The sequence below is a fragment of the Rissa tridactyla genome, chromosome W, assembly GCF_028500815.1.
Source record: "Rissa tridactyla isolate bRisTri1 chromosome W, bRisTri1.patW.cur.20221130, whole genome shotgun sequence".
Classification (NCBI taxonomy): Eukaryota; Metazoa; Chordata; class Aves; order Charadriiformes; family Laridae; genus Rissa; species Rissa tridactyla.
In genome coordinates this window covers 25,312,128-25,330,759 of record NC_071496.1, presented here as the reverse complement: position 1 = coordinate 25,330,759, position 18,632 = coordinate 25,312,128, and the positions used below count along the sequence as shown (strand labels likewise).

Genomic DNA, 18,632 nt, shown 5'->3' with positions numbered 1-18,632 from the left:
CTCTGCAAAAGCAATACCTGCCTTTCTTACAGCTTAGTTTCCAGCTGGGGTTAAACCACAAACAATGCAGTATTACTGGTGTAGCCTTTGGGGTTTGTGCTGTGCTGCAAGACAGAGGCAACACTGTCCACTAAAATGGAAACCCAGAACAAAACGCAACTTCAAAAGAACGCGTGATCCTAACTACAAGACAATTTACATCGAGGAGTTAGTGATCCACACAACAATTAACTAAGTAAGCAGAGTCCTGCATTGTTCTGCACATATCCCTTAGCCACAGGATAAACTTAGACAGCTTTTTGTAACAGAGGAGCCTGCAGGCAGATCCCACCTGGTACCAGTGATTACAGCCACTGCATTTCCTTGCCTTGATCTAAAAGCAGTGAGTTCTCATTTAAACATCCTTTCTGTTTGACAGTAGAAATGAACAGAATTTTTTTCTTGTAAGAAAACCCTGTAAGAGCTCAAATGACTAAAATGGGGTAACCCTATCTACAGATAGGGTTTGCATGGTGTGCTGCACCCTGATCAGAGGCCCATTCAGTGCTGCACAACTCAGGGTTCCCAGAGTCTGAAGGGATGTAACATTATCTATACTATCTTCTCCTTCTTTATAGTGTTAGCTCTAATAAATAGCATTTTAAATGATGCGTTACAGAGTGTAAGCGCCTTTCTTACCGGGATCATGATGAACCAGCACCTCCTGGTGCAAAACACTCTCCTCCCTCTCTGCTCCCGAATCCCTATCCCCCCAATCCTCTTCTGCCCTCTCCCCCCCGCCTATTTCCCCCTCCCCACACTTCCTCCCCCTAACCTCCAGTCCCCTTCTCCTTTCCCCCTCCTCCACAACCCCTTCTCCCTACTTTCCCCTCTTCCCCTTCCCTTCAACCCCACTGCGGGCCCCTGTGCCTTCTCCCCTCTCTCTCCCCCTAACCTCTTACCTACTCTCCCTTCTTCCCCCCTCCCCATACCTCCCTCTCACTTCCTGTCCCCTTCCCCACTCCCCCCCCATTTTCCCCATCTTCCTCTCCTCCTTACTCCTCCTCCCTTCTCCCCTTCCTTCCTCCCCTCCCTACCCCTTCTTTCCTTCCTTCCCCCTACCACCCCTTCCCCATCCGATCCGTCCTTCCCCCCATCTCCCCCTCCCATGATAGATGTTTTACATTTACAATTTCTTCTCTAGACCAATGTCTTTTCACAAAATACAAAAAGATGCAGGGAAAGCAAATAAAATTCTGCAAGTCAGAAACTTTTTGCTATTTCATCATTCTTTATAAGGTTCTGCCTCCCCCCTTCCCAACTATGTGGCGCTCACTTCTAGGGACATGTCTGTCACAGTAATTGGGCACGCTGCTGCTACCTTAAACCTCTCATCGGAAAGCTCCTGCAGCAGTCAGGAGCTGTGCAATGTTTGGAGTTCCCCCTTCCCATTCTGAAACACACATCCCTATCCTTTGGAGTCTAACACCAGTAAGAGGCAGAATGAAAAAAAATGCACAGAAAAGTATGGGAATATCCCACTAAAATGGCTTAGTTCACCTATGACAAATCAGTATGTTACTGTGGCCACAAGGTCGTCCTCTCTTCACCTCTCATCACTTCGCAGACTAAGCAGAAACACTGAGAATTATCAAGACTAGGTAAACCCCACACATATGCAATATGGCACCTGTTGCAGGCAGGCTGGCATTTACCTTTCTCGGCTGATTAAGAAGTTATCCGAGCACCCTCAGCATTGCAGGAGTCAGGAAGCCAGGACCGGGCAGGAAGCATCAGGGCACGTATCAAATTCATCACTGCTCGCTACACCTCCCCGAATTACAGAGAGGGTTTTGCAAGCTACACTGGAAAGTAGGGGGAATGGGAAGTACCATGAACCACCTCGCTGAACTTTGTCCCCTTCCTCAAGGCTGCTGTCGGGTTGCTGCTATTCCTCGCTCTCTGGCGTCCTTACTAGAGGATGAGGGAGGAGATCTCCGTGCATCCACAAAGGCACAGCTCCACCGCTACAGCAGCGTGTTCTACAACAGGGGCGAGCGGGGGGACTCTTCTCCCTGCCTCCCGCGGCACGCGGGCAGTTGTCATAGGCCGAAATGGTGGAGGAGGCTATGTCTCTGATGAATGCCTGGAGACAGCAGTCTTTCCTAATTTGGAGGAAGAAGGGGAGAACCCCATCCAGTACATGTAAGCTACTCGCAACCCCGCGGCTCCCCCTGCGTTGGGTGGTGCCGATCCTCCTTTCCATTGGCTATGTATTTCCTCTTCCTTCCTGCTTGCAGTAGCAGCGGCTATTGGACAGAGAAGGAATGAAGTAAAAAAAGAGAAAAAGAATTAAAAAAACACAAAAGAGATGGAGAAGGAAAGAAACGGGGAGACTTTGAGCTTAGGACGGGAAAGAGCTGAAGGGTGCAAGAAGGAGTCAGTGTTCTTACAGTAACAATAGAAGAGGAAACAGAGGCGGGGACTCAGGAAGCGGGGTGTAGATTAAAGCGGCGGAAGAGGAAGAGAGGCCTAAGATTCGCTGTATCGCGGTACCTGGGAAGTCGCTGCTGGTGGATCCGCCCCCCCGAGGGAGGGAGGGAGAGAGAGAGAGAGGCAGGCCGGCCGGCCGGCCGCCGCCGCCGTTAGAACAGATACCTCTTTGCTTCGCCCTCCCTATTTCTTTCCTCTTTTTGTTGCCTGTTCGCTTCGCGCTTAGGGGTCAGCGCGTAAGGCGGCAGGGATCTAGGCTAAAGCGACGCCCGAGCAGCCCAGCGGGAGCCTAGGGACAGGCCTGGGCTGCAGCCTCAAAATTAGGATGTCCCGACATGAAGGTGAGAGGCCCAACGCCGCGGGGCTGGGGGGAAGAGATGTCCTTGAGCCCTGTACGGCGTTAGGGCCTTGCATGCCGCCGTGTGAGGTGGGTCAACATGGCGGCGCCGTCGCTGAGAGCGGGGCCTGTAGAGTCGGTCGCGGAAAGTGGCCGTGGTGGGAGGAGGAAGGTGGAGGCTAGGCCTCGCTTTGCAGTATCGCGGGAGGGGAGATGATGGCCGTGTCCGTTACGGGTGGATCCCTAGTCTCTTTTTCTGTTGCCACTAAGCACGCGCGCCAGGCCTGCGCTTGCTGAGGTTGAAGGGGCTGCTGCAGCTTGAAGAACATGATCTCTGTTACTCCTCACTAGCCTGCGACTCGGGCCTTGCCTCACCCCGGACAAAGAGCGTGTCCGAGGCAGATAATGGAGAAGACAGGAGAGCTGATTATTTTCACTTCTCATAATTCACTGTTTGAAGGATGGGGCCTGAGAGGTGGGCCTGGGGGAATCTGTTTTGGGGAATGGAGGAAGGTGTAAGGGAGGTGGGAGGTATGTGTCAGGATGAGTTGCTGATGTGTCCCTGGAGTTGTGAATGGCATGATGTGAAGGGAGAAGGGGTGCAGGAGAGGAAGAGGAGGCAGGCTTGGCATGATATGCTCCCCGTAAGGGGAAGTACCTCCAGGTTTCTTAGGGTAGGGAAGAGGAGGAGAAGGGACTGTGGGGCACGAGGCGCGGGGAGAGTAGTGTTTGAGGGGAGGCGATACAAGGAGGGTGGCGTGGCACCCAGGAGAAGTGGATTGGGGTGTGGTCTGCTTTAGTATAATGACGGGGGAGGGGTTGCACGGCAGGTGTAGAAGGAACTCGCGCACGTAATTGGCTGTGGTGTTGGGAGAAAGAGTTTATGCTGTCTTCGTGGTTTTGTTCAGTTGTAGTTTGTATTTTGGTAGCTTTAGCAGGTTGAGAAGTAACATTCTTTTTCAGTTTTGTATTTTAAAAGAGGAAGCATGCTGATGTAGTAGCAGCTTTTGTAGAGAGTTCATCATACAATTATTTTCTGTGTTTGTCCTTGTTTCCTTGTTCTATGGTTTGGGTTTTTTTTTTTTTGCTATGGGTAAGTGAAGTGGATAGTTATGGATTAATAAAAAAAGTGAGAAGAATGGAGAGAAAAATATAAAAGGGAATTTACATAGAGAGAAGTTGTGTGTGATATTTGTAAAGAAACTTGCTTAGTTTTCTACCTCTTATTACTGGTACTTGCACTAATATAAAATATTCTGTAGAAGTTCTGCCTTGTATCTTGAAAGGATAATTTTTTGCTCTGTTAGGAACTAAGTTTAGTACCTGTATCCATACATAATTTTGATTCTTCTAGAACTGTGAGAATAATCTATTTAAAAGGAATGGAGAGATCTTTATTTAAGATTAATGTTTTGAAAGCAGTGTGCTAGAAGACTTCAGTGTTTGGGAGTAATAATACTGACTTTAGATGGGAGGGTTGGTAGCTTGATGTTGAACTAGAGTAAGTATGATGGCTATTCTTTGTATAGCTACAGCATTTTGTTGTTGTGTGTGCTTGCCTATCTAAGACCAGTCTTGCCTGAATCTACTAACTTTTTTTGTCTAGTAAATGTACCAAATCCTCTTGCTTTTCTTCTGATTAAGATGTGGTTTTATGTGTGTTTGGTTTTTTGGTGGTGTGTGGTTTGGGGGGGGGGGGGGAGAGCGGTTGTTTTGGTTTTGGGGGGTTGGTTTTGTGGGTTTTTTGTTTTGTGTTTGTTTTCTTTTTTTTTTTTTTCAAAGAGAGTGTGTGGGGTTGTTGGATTATCTGCATAGGACACAGATAATGAGGCAAATGCTAACAACAGTGAGTAAAATAAGGGTTAATAAAAACTTTGTTTGTGGTTTAGGAGAAAATGCTCTGTAAACTGCTGCTGTGATAAATATCCATGGTATGCGATTTAAAGCAGGATGCAGACTTCTTAGACTGCGCTGGTTAAAGCTACAAAAATGGTATGATGTGTTCAGTGTTGCAGTGTTTTAATAAAGGAGAAGAATTAAAAACTTTTTTAAAAATGTGTTTCTGACATAGAGGTTATGTTTTGAGGTTTTTCTAGTGGATAGTAGGTATTGTTTGTAGTGTGGGGAATAATGTTTTTCTCAGTCTTTCTGTTCATCAGTAGAAATCGAAGTATGGAAATAACATTAAGTATGGTTTTGTTAAAAATTGGAAATGGGTATATCAATGGTCTTTGAAGTGGCATGTTTTTAAAAATGAGAACAGTTATCTTCTAATAAACTGTTGATGGTAATGTTACATTGTTGACTTAAATATCTTTTTATATAAAGGAAAAAACCCATCAAAACTGAAAAGATATAAAACTGCAGCAACAGTTGTACTTTGTGATAGGATTTTTATAGGAACCTGGTTTGTCTTGAGTTTTCTTAATGTTTTTCTTTTATTCCCCATTTAGTATGTTCTAAGTGTTAATTTTATATTAGTTATAAGGGCAGAATAAGCTGCCTTGATGAAGGGTCTGTGGCTGGCTTAGAGTTCTCAAACTGTAAGTTGATGGAAGTTGTTTTTGCAAGGATAAGGTGTAAGAGAAAAGCGAGTTTCAGTCATGTTAATAAATTTTACCTCTGCTGTTTGTTTTTTGTCAAAATGGCTTGTTTTTGCCAGAATCAGTTTTGTGATGGGGAAGGATGTATTTGAGAAGATAAATGCTGGAGAACTTGGAATTCTGATGTCTCGGGACTCTAAATAAGTATTTGATGGAGGTATAAGTTTACTTTTCATCAGGGTCTCTTGGCAATTTTCTTTGCTTTGTGGCAAGAAATTAAGTCATGTTGTGGATCAGAAAATAGTTAGGAGATAGGGAAAAAAAAGTAGAATTCAGCCATTGCCTTTTGCCATTGACTGTTTAATACCTTCAGAAATGGAACTGATGTAGAACTTTAAAAATTATCCAGAGAGTGGAGGATGTGGGTGAAGGGAATAGTGGGATAGAAATGTTTGTGAATAAGACAATTATTTGAGCTGGGGGTGACTAGAAGGTTTTCCAAGTAACTTTAGAAAGTACTAAATAAGCTCAATGCATGACCACCACAAGATGAGTGAAATTAACTTGTGCTAAAAAGAAGAGCAATAGGGAGAAACTAACTTTTCATATACCTTAAAGTGTCTACTTAAGTGGTATCAACTTGGGAGAGGTTGTGGGGTATCACTGTAGATAATCATGCTTCTGTTTTTACTGCTACTGAGTTTGGTGGTGAGATATGAAAAATGTTACTGCATTCAAGAAGCTGTTCAGAACAGCAGAGTTGTCAAGCTGAGCACTTGAGAGTTGGGATGTGCCAGAACTAGCTTGTGTGGAGAGACCTAATTCAGCTCTCTGAGTATGTGCACTGTGAAATTACGTAGCTGTATATTTTCTTCTCTGTTGTACTCTGCTTTGTCAAAGGTGTATAGGGAAGGAGGTTGTTGTATGTAGGGGAGGACCAGATGAGGCATTATAGAAAGAAAGTATTTTTGTGACATTGAATTTTGTTGTGGAAAGCTGGATTCATTCCTGCCTCTCTTATGGACTTCTTGGGAAGTGCCAGGCAAATCACTTGGACAAGAGTTTACAGGTGGCTGCTATCTGTGTGCTTCTTGTTTCATGAAGGCTGAAAACTTTGGGCATTCACAGCTGCAACTCTAATACCTGCAAATGGGGTAGTTAAAGGCTGTGAAAATGAGTCATAAGATGACCAACAAACAGTTTAACTCAGATATCACTGTCAGATTTCAGTATAACAGTGTTATAAACTATTGTATGTAGCTTGAATCCCTTCCAAAGAGCTCAAGAAGTGATGTGAATTGGGGGGGGGAGGAGACAAAGGACTCTTGCATGAATAGAGACTGAAAAAATCTTTATCTTCAAGGTTGACAGAATCTAAAAAGGGAATAGCTTAAATAATATAGATGAAGAGTGCCTATAACTTTTTTCATAATACAAGAATAGGAGGTTATACAATTAGAGGCAAATAATTCAAAACCAATTGACAGAAGTGCTTTTTCACAGTGTGTAACTAGACTGTGCAATACTTTTTCCACAGAAAAAGTATTTATTTGAGATAGAATCCAAAGTTTTAATCCTTCAAACTTTGTATTTCATGTCTCCTAACTACTTGAGATTAAAAGGTTGTAGAGAATCTAATGTCTGATATTCTGTCATGTTTCCTACAACTTTTTAGTCAGCTGAATCTCTGTCCTGAACTCATGCTAATTCTGATGTTTTTACGTAAATATGATTCTTAATGTCATTCACATGTATTAGGTTTATGTGACAAGGTTTTGGGGGGTACTGCAGGGGCAGCCTCAGTGAGAAGAGACATGGGACTGCCTGTGTGCTGAACAGAGCTGGTTCTAGCTGGCTCTGCAAAGGACCCGCTGCTGGCCAAAGCTGAGCCAGTCATTGAAGCTGATGGCACCTCTGAAAACAAATTTAAGAAAGGGTAAAAATGCTGTGCAGCAGTGTGTGTAAGAAAGGGGGGAGGGGAGTGGAAGTGTAAGAAACAATCTTGCAGACAGCAGGGTCAGAAAAAAGGAGGGGAAGGAGGTGCTCCCAGTGCTATAGCAGGTATATTTCCCTGCAGCCTATGGAGAGGAATGGGAGCAGGCCAGTGGTGGGACCTGCAGCCCATGGAGAGGACCACAGTGGAGCAGGCTCCAGGAGAGAATTGCATCCTATGGAGAAGATCTGGTGCAGGAGCAGGCTAGTGGCAGAAACTGTGGCCTGTGGAGAAGACTGTGCTGGAGCAGTCTTTTTCTGAAGGACTGTAGTCCATGGAGAGGACCTGTGCTGGAGTAGGGGAAAAGTGTGAGGAGAAGGAGTGGCAGAGACACTGTTATGGACTGACTGCAACCCCCAATTTCACATCCCTCTTGGTTTGGGGAGAGGAAGTAAAGAGTTGGGAATGAAGAAGTGAAGTAGAGCCTGGGGAGAAGGGAGGGGAAGGTATTTTAGTTTTTTAGGTTTGTTTCTTGCCATCCTACTTAATTTATTGCAAATTAAAAATAAATTTTCCCTAAGTCGAGTCTGTTTTGCCTCTGAAAGTATCTTTATCTCTACTCATGAGCTTTTCCATTCTATTCCATCCCCCACCCCTTGCCCTCTTGAGGAGGGGGAGTGAGAGTGTCTGGGTGGCTATCTGGTAGCCAGCTGAGGTTAACCCATCACAAAATGTTTGTTTCAAAATTATATCACAGTGTTATCATAATTAGTAACAATGAAATAAAGTAATTCTGAATTTCTTTCAGTGCAGAGTATAGTGACGTGTTCAGTTGTTTCACTGGCTTCCAGTATGTGTAAATGAATTTTTTGGTTTTGAACTATTTCATGAAGCTTTATTTTGTAAGCTCAACAACTGTCTAGAGCCTAAAAGTGAGACCTCTGCAAGTTTAAAATATTGTTTTTTCCTTGTAGAAGTGCCTTCAACTCTTCTTATCACTTACATAAGTGCTCTTCATTTGTAGAGTTCAGAACTGAATCTCAGAAGTGAGTACAAGCACTCGCTTGACTCATACCTTTTGCAGTCTTTGGTTCAAGGTTGGAGCCCTTTTTGAAAAGAAATAAAACCCTCAAGGCACTTTGAAAAGTGACTAGGTTTGTTGTTTAAACTAAAGCTGTTTTCTCTACCTCTGCAAAACATTTGAGTTGCTCTACAGAATTATGGTAGTGTGGCAGGAAATTGGTGGTAGCCTCTGTGAATAAATATATGGGTCACATGCAAGTGTGCTAGAAAGCCTTCAGTATTATTTGGGGTCTGGACATAAGTGTCTTTTAGAGGTATCCAACTGGATAGTCATGCTCTAAACTGCTTTATTAGTGATGTTGTTGAGATAACTATCTCAAGTACCCTAGCCCCAATAGCAGTGGATCATCGGAGTTTCTCAAGGTTGGAAATGTATTAGGAGATCTTAGTAGAAGGGCTCATTGTGTACCTGTCAGTAATCTTAGTCTTGTGAGAAACGCTTCTTATCCAATAACAACGGCTCAGGCAGTGAACGATACGAAGCACGTTTTATTTAAACATTCTTGCAAGAGCGGGTGACCTAGCAAGTAGGCACACTCTCAGTTCTTGAAACACACCTTTTTATTCCCTAATCCCCAGCTGAATTTTCCCTCCCCTGTTTCCCATTGGTTAGGTACTCCAGGGTTCACAGTCTGTCCGAGGCACCTAAAATCCTTCCCAGATGTCTGCCTCCACTTCTCTTTATGCTACACCTAAAAGGATTATCTGACTAGTTTATTTCTTTCCTTTTTGGTAAAATTGCTCAATGTCATTAGCCCTGGTTAAATGTTTGACTACCCTTCTAGACACTAATCCAGTAGGAATCAGTTTGTCCTTTTGTCTGTGTGATAAGAGATGTTCTACAAGCCTTTGCTGGAGCCTCTTTGTCTTAGTCATTCCCTTATCATGTCACCTCTGATGGAAACGGCTTTTCTCCTACCTGCCGTTCCTATGGTCTTTGATGGGGGAAAGAATAAATTAAAAATACTGTTCAGACTTATTGGCTACACATTTATTGTATAACTTATATACTTCTGTGTATACTGGTTATATTTTAGAAATTTTTTTCCTTGGGTGGATCTTGAAATTGCTGGGAGTCTGAATATAGATAAGCCTTGCACCTTGGGGTCTGAATATATAATTAGGAATAATGAGACCTGGATTTTGATCCTTTCTGCTTGTATCTCAATCTATGGAGTGAGATACATGTGTGCTGATGCAATGATTTATTAAATACAATGTTGTATCGTATATTTCAACATAATAGTATAATAAAGTTTGTATTTTCAGAAAGCTAGTTCAGTAAACAAAGGAAAACATCTCTGTAGCACAGAATCACTTGAACTTAGGAAAAAAGTTTTTTTGCTTCAAGTTTAATGTTCTGATTTTTAAAACTTGGTGTTTATGTTTTGTTCAGTTAATAAATTACTAAATTTGGGATCCTGTATTAAGCCTTTTGAAAGGGGTTTATGTTGAGCATAAAACCACAGTGACTATTTTAAGGGAGCTACTTTAGAGTCATAAAATAAATAAAAATAAGTGCTCTAAATAATGGTCTTAATGTGCTTTTAATTTCTAGATGTGCAGAAATAGATAACTTTTTTTAAATTGCATGTGCTTCTGTTTTGTGAATTCTCATTGTCATGAAATTTCCTAATGTGATTTGGATTGTATGGCATTAATAATGAGGCTGATAAACTTGTATTTCTTATTTGTTCTCTAAAGTATGTTGATCCATTGCTATCTGGTGTTGACAGAAATATGAATTTGCTTTTTCCCAATTGTAATCAGTGATGTCTCGTCTTCTATCTGCATTAGACTAAAAATGAAGCTGCATAATGTTCTTGTTGTGGAACAGATTTTTATTTTTCAGAGGATGGGTTTTCACACGTACTCTAATCAAAAAAGTATAGCAGTTTCACTTAAGTGTTAAGTGAAAAACTGAATTATGAAAGATTCCTCACCAAGAGGAAGTGGTAGGTGATGATAGTTGGAGACTTCCTGTGGGGAATTGAGGCACCCATCTGCAAAACTGACTTGCAGTATTGTGAGGCTTGTTGCTTATCAGGGGCTTGGATTTGGGTAGTTGCAGAAAGAGCAAAGACTCTCCCTCTTTTGCTTGTGCACGTGGGCACCAATGATAATGCTAGGGTGATCTCGAGTGTATCAAGAGTTTTTATAGAGCTGTAGGGAGCCTAGGACATTGGCTGAGCATGCAGGGATGAAGTTAGGAAAGCCTGAGACCAGCTAGAGTTGCAACTAGAGAGAGATGTGGAGAACAGCAGGAAGGGTTACATTGTCACCAAAGGCCCAGTTTTCTGCTCAATGAACATGGAAAAGGCTGAGGTACTTGGGTACTAGATGACACTTTGCCTTGGTTTTCACTGGTAAGGTCTGCCTTCTGGCCTCTCGGGTCCCAGAGCCTACTGGCAGTCTGTGGGAGTGAAGTATTTCCCACAGTAGACAAAGATTAAGTTAGGGATCCCTTAAGCCAAGGGTAAATTGTGCCTGATTACCTTCTCTGTGATGACTGGCTGTGTGGACAAGGGGGAAAATGGTGGATGTTGACTTTAGAAAGGCTTTAGATGTGATCTCCGTATGTCACAAATTTGGTGAAATGGGTGGAAAATTAGCTGGACTGCTGGACTTGGAGGGTTGTGATCAGCATTGCAAAGTCCAACTGGTGGCCAGTTTCTAGTGGCATCTCTTAGAGATGGATATTGGGACCAATACTGTTTAATGTCTGTTAACAACTGGATAATGCAAACTTGTCCCCTATCTGCAAGTTTGCAGATAAAAACAAATTGTGGGGAGCAGTCAATATGTTATAAGGCTGGATTGTTATTCAGTGGGACCTCAACAGGCTGGAGAAAGGGGCTGGCAGGCACCTCGTGCAGTTTCAACAGGGACAAATACCAAATTCTGCACCTGGGGACATATGATGCCCCACACCAGTTCAGGCTGAGCACTAACTGGCTAGAAAGCGGCTTTGCAGAAAAGGATATGAGGGTCCTGGTGGGCAAGTCGAATATGAGACAGCAGTGTGCCCTTGTAGTGAAGGACAACCAAATACTGTGCTGTGTTAGCAAGAGTGTAATAGCAGGTCAAGGAAAGAGTTTCTTGTCTTTCTCTTCAGCACTTGGGACTCCAGATGTGATCTTGTGTGTCCTGTTCTGGGCTCCCTAGTACAAGACTGGCACGGACATGTGGTGCAGTTGACATGCCTGAGGGATGGCATGCCATCCAGAGGGACCTGGACAAGCTCAAGAAGTGGGCCTGTGTGAACATCATGAGGTTCAATGAGGCCAAGTGCAAGGTCCTGCACCTGGGTCAGGGCAACCCCCAGTATCAATACAGGCTGGGGGATGAAGGGATTGAGAGTAGCCCTGCTGAGAAGGACTTGGGGGTACTGGTGGATGAAAAACTGGATGTGAGCTGGCAATGTGTGCTCGCAGCCCAGAAAGCCAACTGTATCCTGGGCTGCATCAGAAGAAGTGTGTCCAGCAGGTCGAGGGAGGTGATTCTGCCCCTCTACTCTGCTCTGGTGGGACCCCACCTGGAGTACTGGGTCCAGTTCTGGAATCTTCAGTACAAGGCATGGACCTATTAGAGTGGGTCTGGAGAAGGATCACAAAAATGGTCCAAGGGCTGGAATACCTCTCCTATGAGGACAGGCTGAGGGAGTTGGGGTTCTTCAGCCTGGAGAAGAGATGTCTGGCTCTGGGGAGACCTTATTGTAGCCTTTCAGTACTTAAAGGGGGCTTATAAGACAGATGGAGAGTGACTTTTTAGCAGGGCCTGTTACGATAGGACAAGGGGTAATGGCTTTAAATTAAAAGAGGGTAGATTTAGACTAGATATAAAGAAAACAATTTTATGATGAGGGTGTTGAAACACTGGAATGTGTTTTCCAGAGAGGTGGTAGATGCCCCATCCCTGGAAACGTTCAAGGTTAGGTTGCTCTGAGCAACCTGATCTATTTGAAGATGTCTCTTCTCACTGCAGGGGGGTTGTACTAGATGATCTGTAAAGGTCCCTTCCAACCCTGAGCCATTCTATGATGCATTGGAGTGAGTCCAGCGGGGGTAGCCAAGTAGTTGGGGGACTGGAGCATGTGATATGTGAAGAGAGGCTGAACAAACCTAGATGCCTTGAAGAGAAGGCTTGGGGAGATTTCATTGCTGTCTAAAACTACCTAATGGGAGGGAGTGGAGAAGATGGAGCCAGTCTCCTCTGAGGCGTGCAAAGATAGGGCAAGAGGAAATGGCAACAAGTTGGAACATGGGAAATACTGATTAGATATAAGGAAAACCCTTTTTCCCCATGAGGGTGGTTAAATGCTGGAACAGGGTCCCAGAGAGGTTGTAATATCTTCATCCTTGGAGGTATTCAAACCTCAGCTAGAGAAGGCCCTGCACAATCTGTTCTCATTGTCCCTACTTTGAATAGGGGGTTAGACCAGAAACCTGCAGAAGTCCCTTCCCACTTAAGTTATTTTGTGATTGTATCAACTGTGATCCATAGGTCAGTGATGGCTCTTAAAGTCTTTATTGGTGTATATATAAAGTTGTTTTGTCATTTGTTTTTACTACTTTCCTTGTGTTTGTGTGATGTTAGGGAGGAACATTTAGGCAATTTATGTTGAGAAATAGGTCTGAGGCATGTAAAACTGATGTGAGACTGGAAGGGGGAGCATGTTGTGGTGTATTTTGGATACTTCCTGTGTATGATAACAGGAGAGAAATTGGAAGCTTTGAATCGTGAAGCTAATGGGGTGACCCTTGCTGATGAGACCAAGAGAAAGCAAGATGGATGTGTGGTATGGCAGACAGTTGTTTGGGTTGTGTATTTGTGGAAAGTACAAGCCAATAGCTAAGAAGCATGTGCAGTGGTGAATGAAAGAAGGGGGGGTGAGGAATGGAACAAGTTTAAAGCTTGACTGAAGTAAGTATGAAAGTTCTTGAGGCTTTTTATTATAAAGACTGTACAATTCCCATATTAAAGACAGTACTTTCCTAGTATTGCTTTTCCTTCTAAGCAATTGTAGTTTCTGTGAATGTATTATCTAATGGAAAAGAGAGATTTTCTGTGATGGTGAGTGGGAGTGGTTGTGAAGCCATTCTCTTTAGTATGTTTCCATTGTAAGAAAACATTTGAGAATTTCTCAAGGTAGAACATGGGTAATATTTAAATGATCCAGCATAGTTTTTTTTATGTTCTACTATAATATTTTTCAGTACACTTGTATTATTTTGGGTTCAAAGAAACCCTTATTTTTGCAAGTTAGACCACTGTCTGGGTGTGAGACATGCTGAGAGGAGTCAATGAGAGAGGCTCTCCATTTACTACTGTGCAGACTCTGGGGGGATGGGGGTGTGTGTATTTTGCCTTTGGGGATGTAGGATGCAGGGGAAGCATTTTGGGATTGTGCAAGACAGTATGGGGTATTTAGGGAAAGGCCCGAAGCGAAGGGGGGGGGGGTATCAGGGTGGATTGGAGAGGAATAAGCATGGGAAAATAGAGGGATAAGGGGATAAAAGGCCCAGTCACATGTAAACAGGTTGCTGATCAGTATGCTTGTCTGACTGTGCCCTGTGACTGATCAATACAGTCTATCCTGTCTTATTAAACTCCCTAACTATTTTTCCTAGCTGAGGAGGTTCTTTATTTTGTGTGCATGTATGTGTATGGAGGTCTAAATGTCAGCAACTGGAGAAGGGGCCATGGAATTATAGGGGCTCGTGAGCCTGAGGTCCCAGCAACTGGAGTGCCTTCCAGTTGTGTGGGTGTGTGTAATAGTGAGTAAACTTCAAGCCAGACTAGCCAGAAAGTAGGATGAGAGGCTTGGGAGCCAGGTATTGGAGAGGTTGTAAGTCTGTGTCAGTTACTGGAGAGACCAGAGGGTCTGAGAAAGGGTCTAGCTACAGGAAAGGCCATAAATCTGGACGAGTTAACAGAGAGAACTATTTGTGTGTGTGTCTGTGTGAGGCAACTGGAAGACCAGGGGATCCAGGGGCCAGCTACTGGATAGACTGAGTGTCTAAGGCCAGTTACTAGAGGAATATGCAGTATGTGTATGTATGAGGTCTGAGTACCAGCAGCTGGAGTGGGGTTGCAGGCCTTGTGAGTTCACATGTCCAGTTACCAGGAATGGGGGAGACTAGGGATCTAGGGGCCAGCTACTGGAGGGATTCATATTGCACATATGTATGTATCTTTCCATTAACGGGCTTTCATCCTGATCAGCTGGAGAGAGGAATGGGATATTGGTGCTGTTTGAGAGTGCTGCTGTATCTTTCTGTCAGTGTTGATCTGTGTGGCTGGCTTTGTGTGTATATATTGTGTGTGCCTATTGGAAATACATGGTCACTCAGTCTTGCTACTCTTTGGACCTGGGGGTATGGCACTGTGGTAGCATTGCCTTTATTGAGCTACTAGCTTCAGCACCTCCTAACAGAGTGTACCTTTTAAATAGAATAGCAAATTTCCACCTAGCCTTGTGTAAAGGTAAGAGTTCACAAGGAAAATTGAGTTGTACTATTGCCAGATGTGTTAAGTAATCAGTGGCTGAAAGAAAAAGTTTGTTTAAGTCTATAAAAGTATGAGTTAAGGTGAAGGCAGTCTGTGTCCTCAACTGACCCATACTACTTAGTTCTCCGAAGCCTAATTGGGTATATCACTTGTTCCCATTGTTTGCTTTCTCCTTTTTTGTCACTCTTCTGTGTGTGTTTTGTTGTGTGTTAAGGTAAGTTCTTAAAAACCTTCAAAGCTTTTTTTCAAGAAGACAACCTCTAAGCCTTGCAGGACTCAACAGAAAAATGTCAGTTCTTAATTTGTTTTGTCTATCCTTAGGATTTTCCATGTTCCTTCTTTTCACACTTATGTTAACGAGAAAATTAATTTTCAGGTGATTCCTTCTCCCCCTTCAGCCTGTGTTCTCCCAAGCTGAATCTTTATTGTCCTTTCTACAACTACAAAAACTTCATGACCTTGATCCCATGCTATTAAATGAGAAACTTTACCATTGATTTTAATGAGTGCAGGGTTAGGGTGCTACTATTAATATTTTCTTGCACTTGTTACTGTTTAGAGCTTTCCTCAGTTCAAGTATTCTCTGTTCATAAAATTCATGTGCTGTTTACCAATTTCCAAACAAACAGAAAAGTTAAGTAAGACCACGCACAGTGCTGATTCTTATGCTGCCACGTAAGTCTTTCTGTGCTGATACAATGCATTGCTGTTTACTTAAATTACCGTGTTTATAGTAGTTGTAGAGTGTTAGGCAAGTCAAACTTCATTGAGTGCTTATTAATAACTTCTTTCTTGCTTTCTAGATGACTTGCACTTTTTATGTATGACTTCTGGAATCTGGGGTGTGAAAGCAAAGCGAAACAACTCCTTTTAATGTTATGTTTATACCCTTATGTGTTATGAGCAGAGCTGAAACTCAGCAGTACTGGATGGTGCTCATATCTTTAGAATAGGGTCAGACAAGTATCAGGTGCTGTATCAGTGGAGTCCACAAGTTTGTTGATAACAGAGAGAACAAGATCTGGGGACCTGCTTCTACTCCAGGTTGGAGTAGAGGAGAGAAGTCTCATTTGGAGAACAATAACTCTTCTGCCACTCTGGCCTACTATAGGCCTGGCTTTCTTCCTCCTTTCTATTCAACTACAAATCTGCCTTGCCTTTGACTGCAGCCTCAGTCCAACCAATTAATTTTGGAAACACTTTATTCTGGTTCCTTTTCCATGCTGCTGTAGGATGATGATGCATGTTGAAATTCAGTGGTATTCTTGTGTGTAATTTCATTAGTCTTTGAGAAGGATCAACCCGCTTAGCGTTCCATATAAGTTAGGAAGAAAGTTTAAGTAACTGGTACTTTTTTTCTGGAGAGGAGATTGTTGTTAGGCTAATTTTGTATGTACATAGGATACCAAAAGGATTTGGTAATCCTTACTTTGTGTATTAATGAAGGAAGGACCGTAATCAAGTTAAAGGCCAGAAGGCTAGTTCTTTAACACTTAACTGGAATGTTACATTAGTGGAACTACACACAAACATCATGTTGCTTCAGTGTCCTGCTAAAACTAAAGGGTTTTAGTCTAAATTGTTTTTCTAACCTTGAGATACTGTTCTGTATCTGCAGCTAAATGTTGCTGTCTTCGTTGAGCTTCCTTAGCCAGGAACATTTCTACTTGAATACCTCAGATGCAGGTTTCATGTCCATCTTAAGTAGGTTTTATAGTGATTAGGAGATAATCTGTTCTCCCTCTGGTATTTCTAAAAGTTAAATATGTATCCCAAAATATTGCTACATGTGCAGTGCTTCAGAATGTTTCAGGCAGAGAGCAAGAAACAACTGAATATTTCAGTTTCACTGTATGATTCCCCTTGACCATGCATTCTTCATGAGAAAACTAGCTACTGAGTTCTAGTCCTGACTTAGTCTGTTGATGAGTGAAGTTAGCACTGCTTTATAGTTTTCACAGCTTAGATCTTGAGCTCTTCACTCTAGATGACAATTCATCTTTGAGACGTCTTTCATGTGGTTTGAAAATATCCATCATGTGGCTGCTTTAAGTCATGCCAATTGAAATAGAATCATAGAATCATTTAAATGGGAAAAGACCCTTAAGATCACAGAGTCAACTGTAAACCGAACACTGCCAAGTCCACCACTAAACTATGTCCTTAAGTGCCATGTCTACAAATTTTTTTAAATACCTCCAGGGATGGTGACTCAACCATCTCCCTGGGCAGCCTGTTCCAGTGCTTGACAACCCTTTCAGCGAAGAAATTTTTTCTAATATCCAATCTAAACCTTCCCTGGGGCAACTTGAGGCTGTTTCTTCTTGTCCTATCACTTTTTACCTGGGAAATGAGACTGATACCCACCTTGCTACAGCCTCCTTTTAGGTAGTTGTGGAGAAAGATAAGGTCTCCCCTGAGCCTCCTTTTCTCTAGGCTAAACAACCCCAGTTCCCTCAGCCGTTCCTCATAAGACTTGTGCTCTAGACCCCTCACCAGCTTCGTTGTTGTTCTTTGAATGTGCTCTACCTCAATGTCTGTCTTGTAGTGAGGGGTGCAAAACTGGACACAGTATTTGAGGCGTGGCCTCAACAGTGCTGAATACAGAGGTGCAATTGCTTCCCTAGTCCTGCTGGCCACACTATTCCTGATACAGGCCAGGATGCTATTGGCCACCTGGGCACGCTGCTGGCTCGTATTCAGCCAGCTGTCAAACAATACCCCCAGGTCCTTTTCTGACAGGCAGCTCTCCAGCCAGTCTTCCCCAAGCCTGTAGCGTTGCATGGGGTTGTTGTGACCCAAGTGCAGGACCTAGCACTTGGTCTTGTTGAATTTCATACAGTTGGCCTTGGCCCATCGATCCAGCCTGTCCAGATCCCTCTGCAAAGCCTTCTTACCCTCAAGCAGATCAGTGCTCCGGCCCAACTTGGTGTCGTCTGCAAACTTCCTGAGGGTGCACTCAATCCCCTCATCCAGGTCATTGATAAAGATATTAAAGAGAACTGGTCCCAATACTGAGCCCTGGGGAGCACCACTCGTGACTGGCCACCAACTGGATTTAACTCCATTTGCCACAACTCTCTGGGCCTGGCCCTCCTGCCAGTTTTTTGCCCATCCAAGCCATAAGCAGCCAGTTTCTCCAGGAGAATGCTCTGGGAAATGGTGTCAAAGGCCTTACTAAAGTCCAGGTAAACAACATCCACAGTCTTTCCCTCATCCAATAAGCAGGTCACCTTGTCATAGAAGGAGATCAGGTTTGTCAAGCAGGACAGTGCTTTATAAGTAAAGGATGTTCTTAGAGTAGTTCTGTGACCCTCATGGGCCAAACTAGTAGTGGTAGGTGTTGCTATAGCTGTTATTCCAGATACCCTGTTCCTTCAGACAGCTATCTGCAGAGCACAAGTTACTAGGCTTAATGCATGGCAGCATATTAAAGAAATCATATTTAAATGGTGTTTTCACATACATGGGTGTGTTTTATAGTCTGTAACGGTGTGAGAAAAGTAAATTATTCAGTCTTTCATGTAATGGAGAATCATGGCTTTCCAGTAACTGGTTCCTTGTAATATAGGGCTTAGTTATTCCTGTTTCTTGTAGCCTGGAAGCAGGAATGATTTAAGCAGTGTGACCAGAAAGCTGAATAAGGAGCTCATCTCTGATAAGATTGTTGAGAATGATATGTAAAAATATGAACAGTCTACTTAGCAATTAAAAAAAAAGGCAAACTTTGAAATAATAACTGGTTGAGGATACA

At 43.2% G+C, this 18,632-nt stretch overlaps 1 protein-coding gene across 4 annotated transcripts in view; it reads left to right on the top strand.

Moving 5' to 3' along the window:
* The first annotated feature begins 2,113 nt into the window (after positions 1-2,113).
* Positions 2,114-18,632, top strand: part of LOC128901962 (E3 ubiquitin-protein ligase KCMF1-like) — a 58,148-nt gene continuing 41,629 nt past the window's right edge. Inside the window, exon 1 of one of the 4 annotated variants that reach the window (XM_054184171.1) lies at positions 2,114-2,184. In XM_054184171.1, coding sequence (XP_054040146.1) covers positions 2,118-2,184 — 67 coding nt within the window. In that variant the 5' untranslated portion in view covers positions 2,114-2,117. Of the gene's footprint in view, positions 2,185-2,530; positions 2,814-15,478; positions 15,554-18,632 lie in introns of those variants that run through there. The other 3 variants (XM_054184170.1, XM_054184172.1, XM_054184173.1) reach the window with 3 other exon arrangements.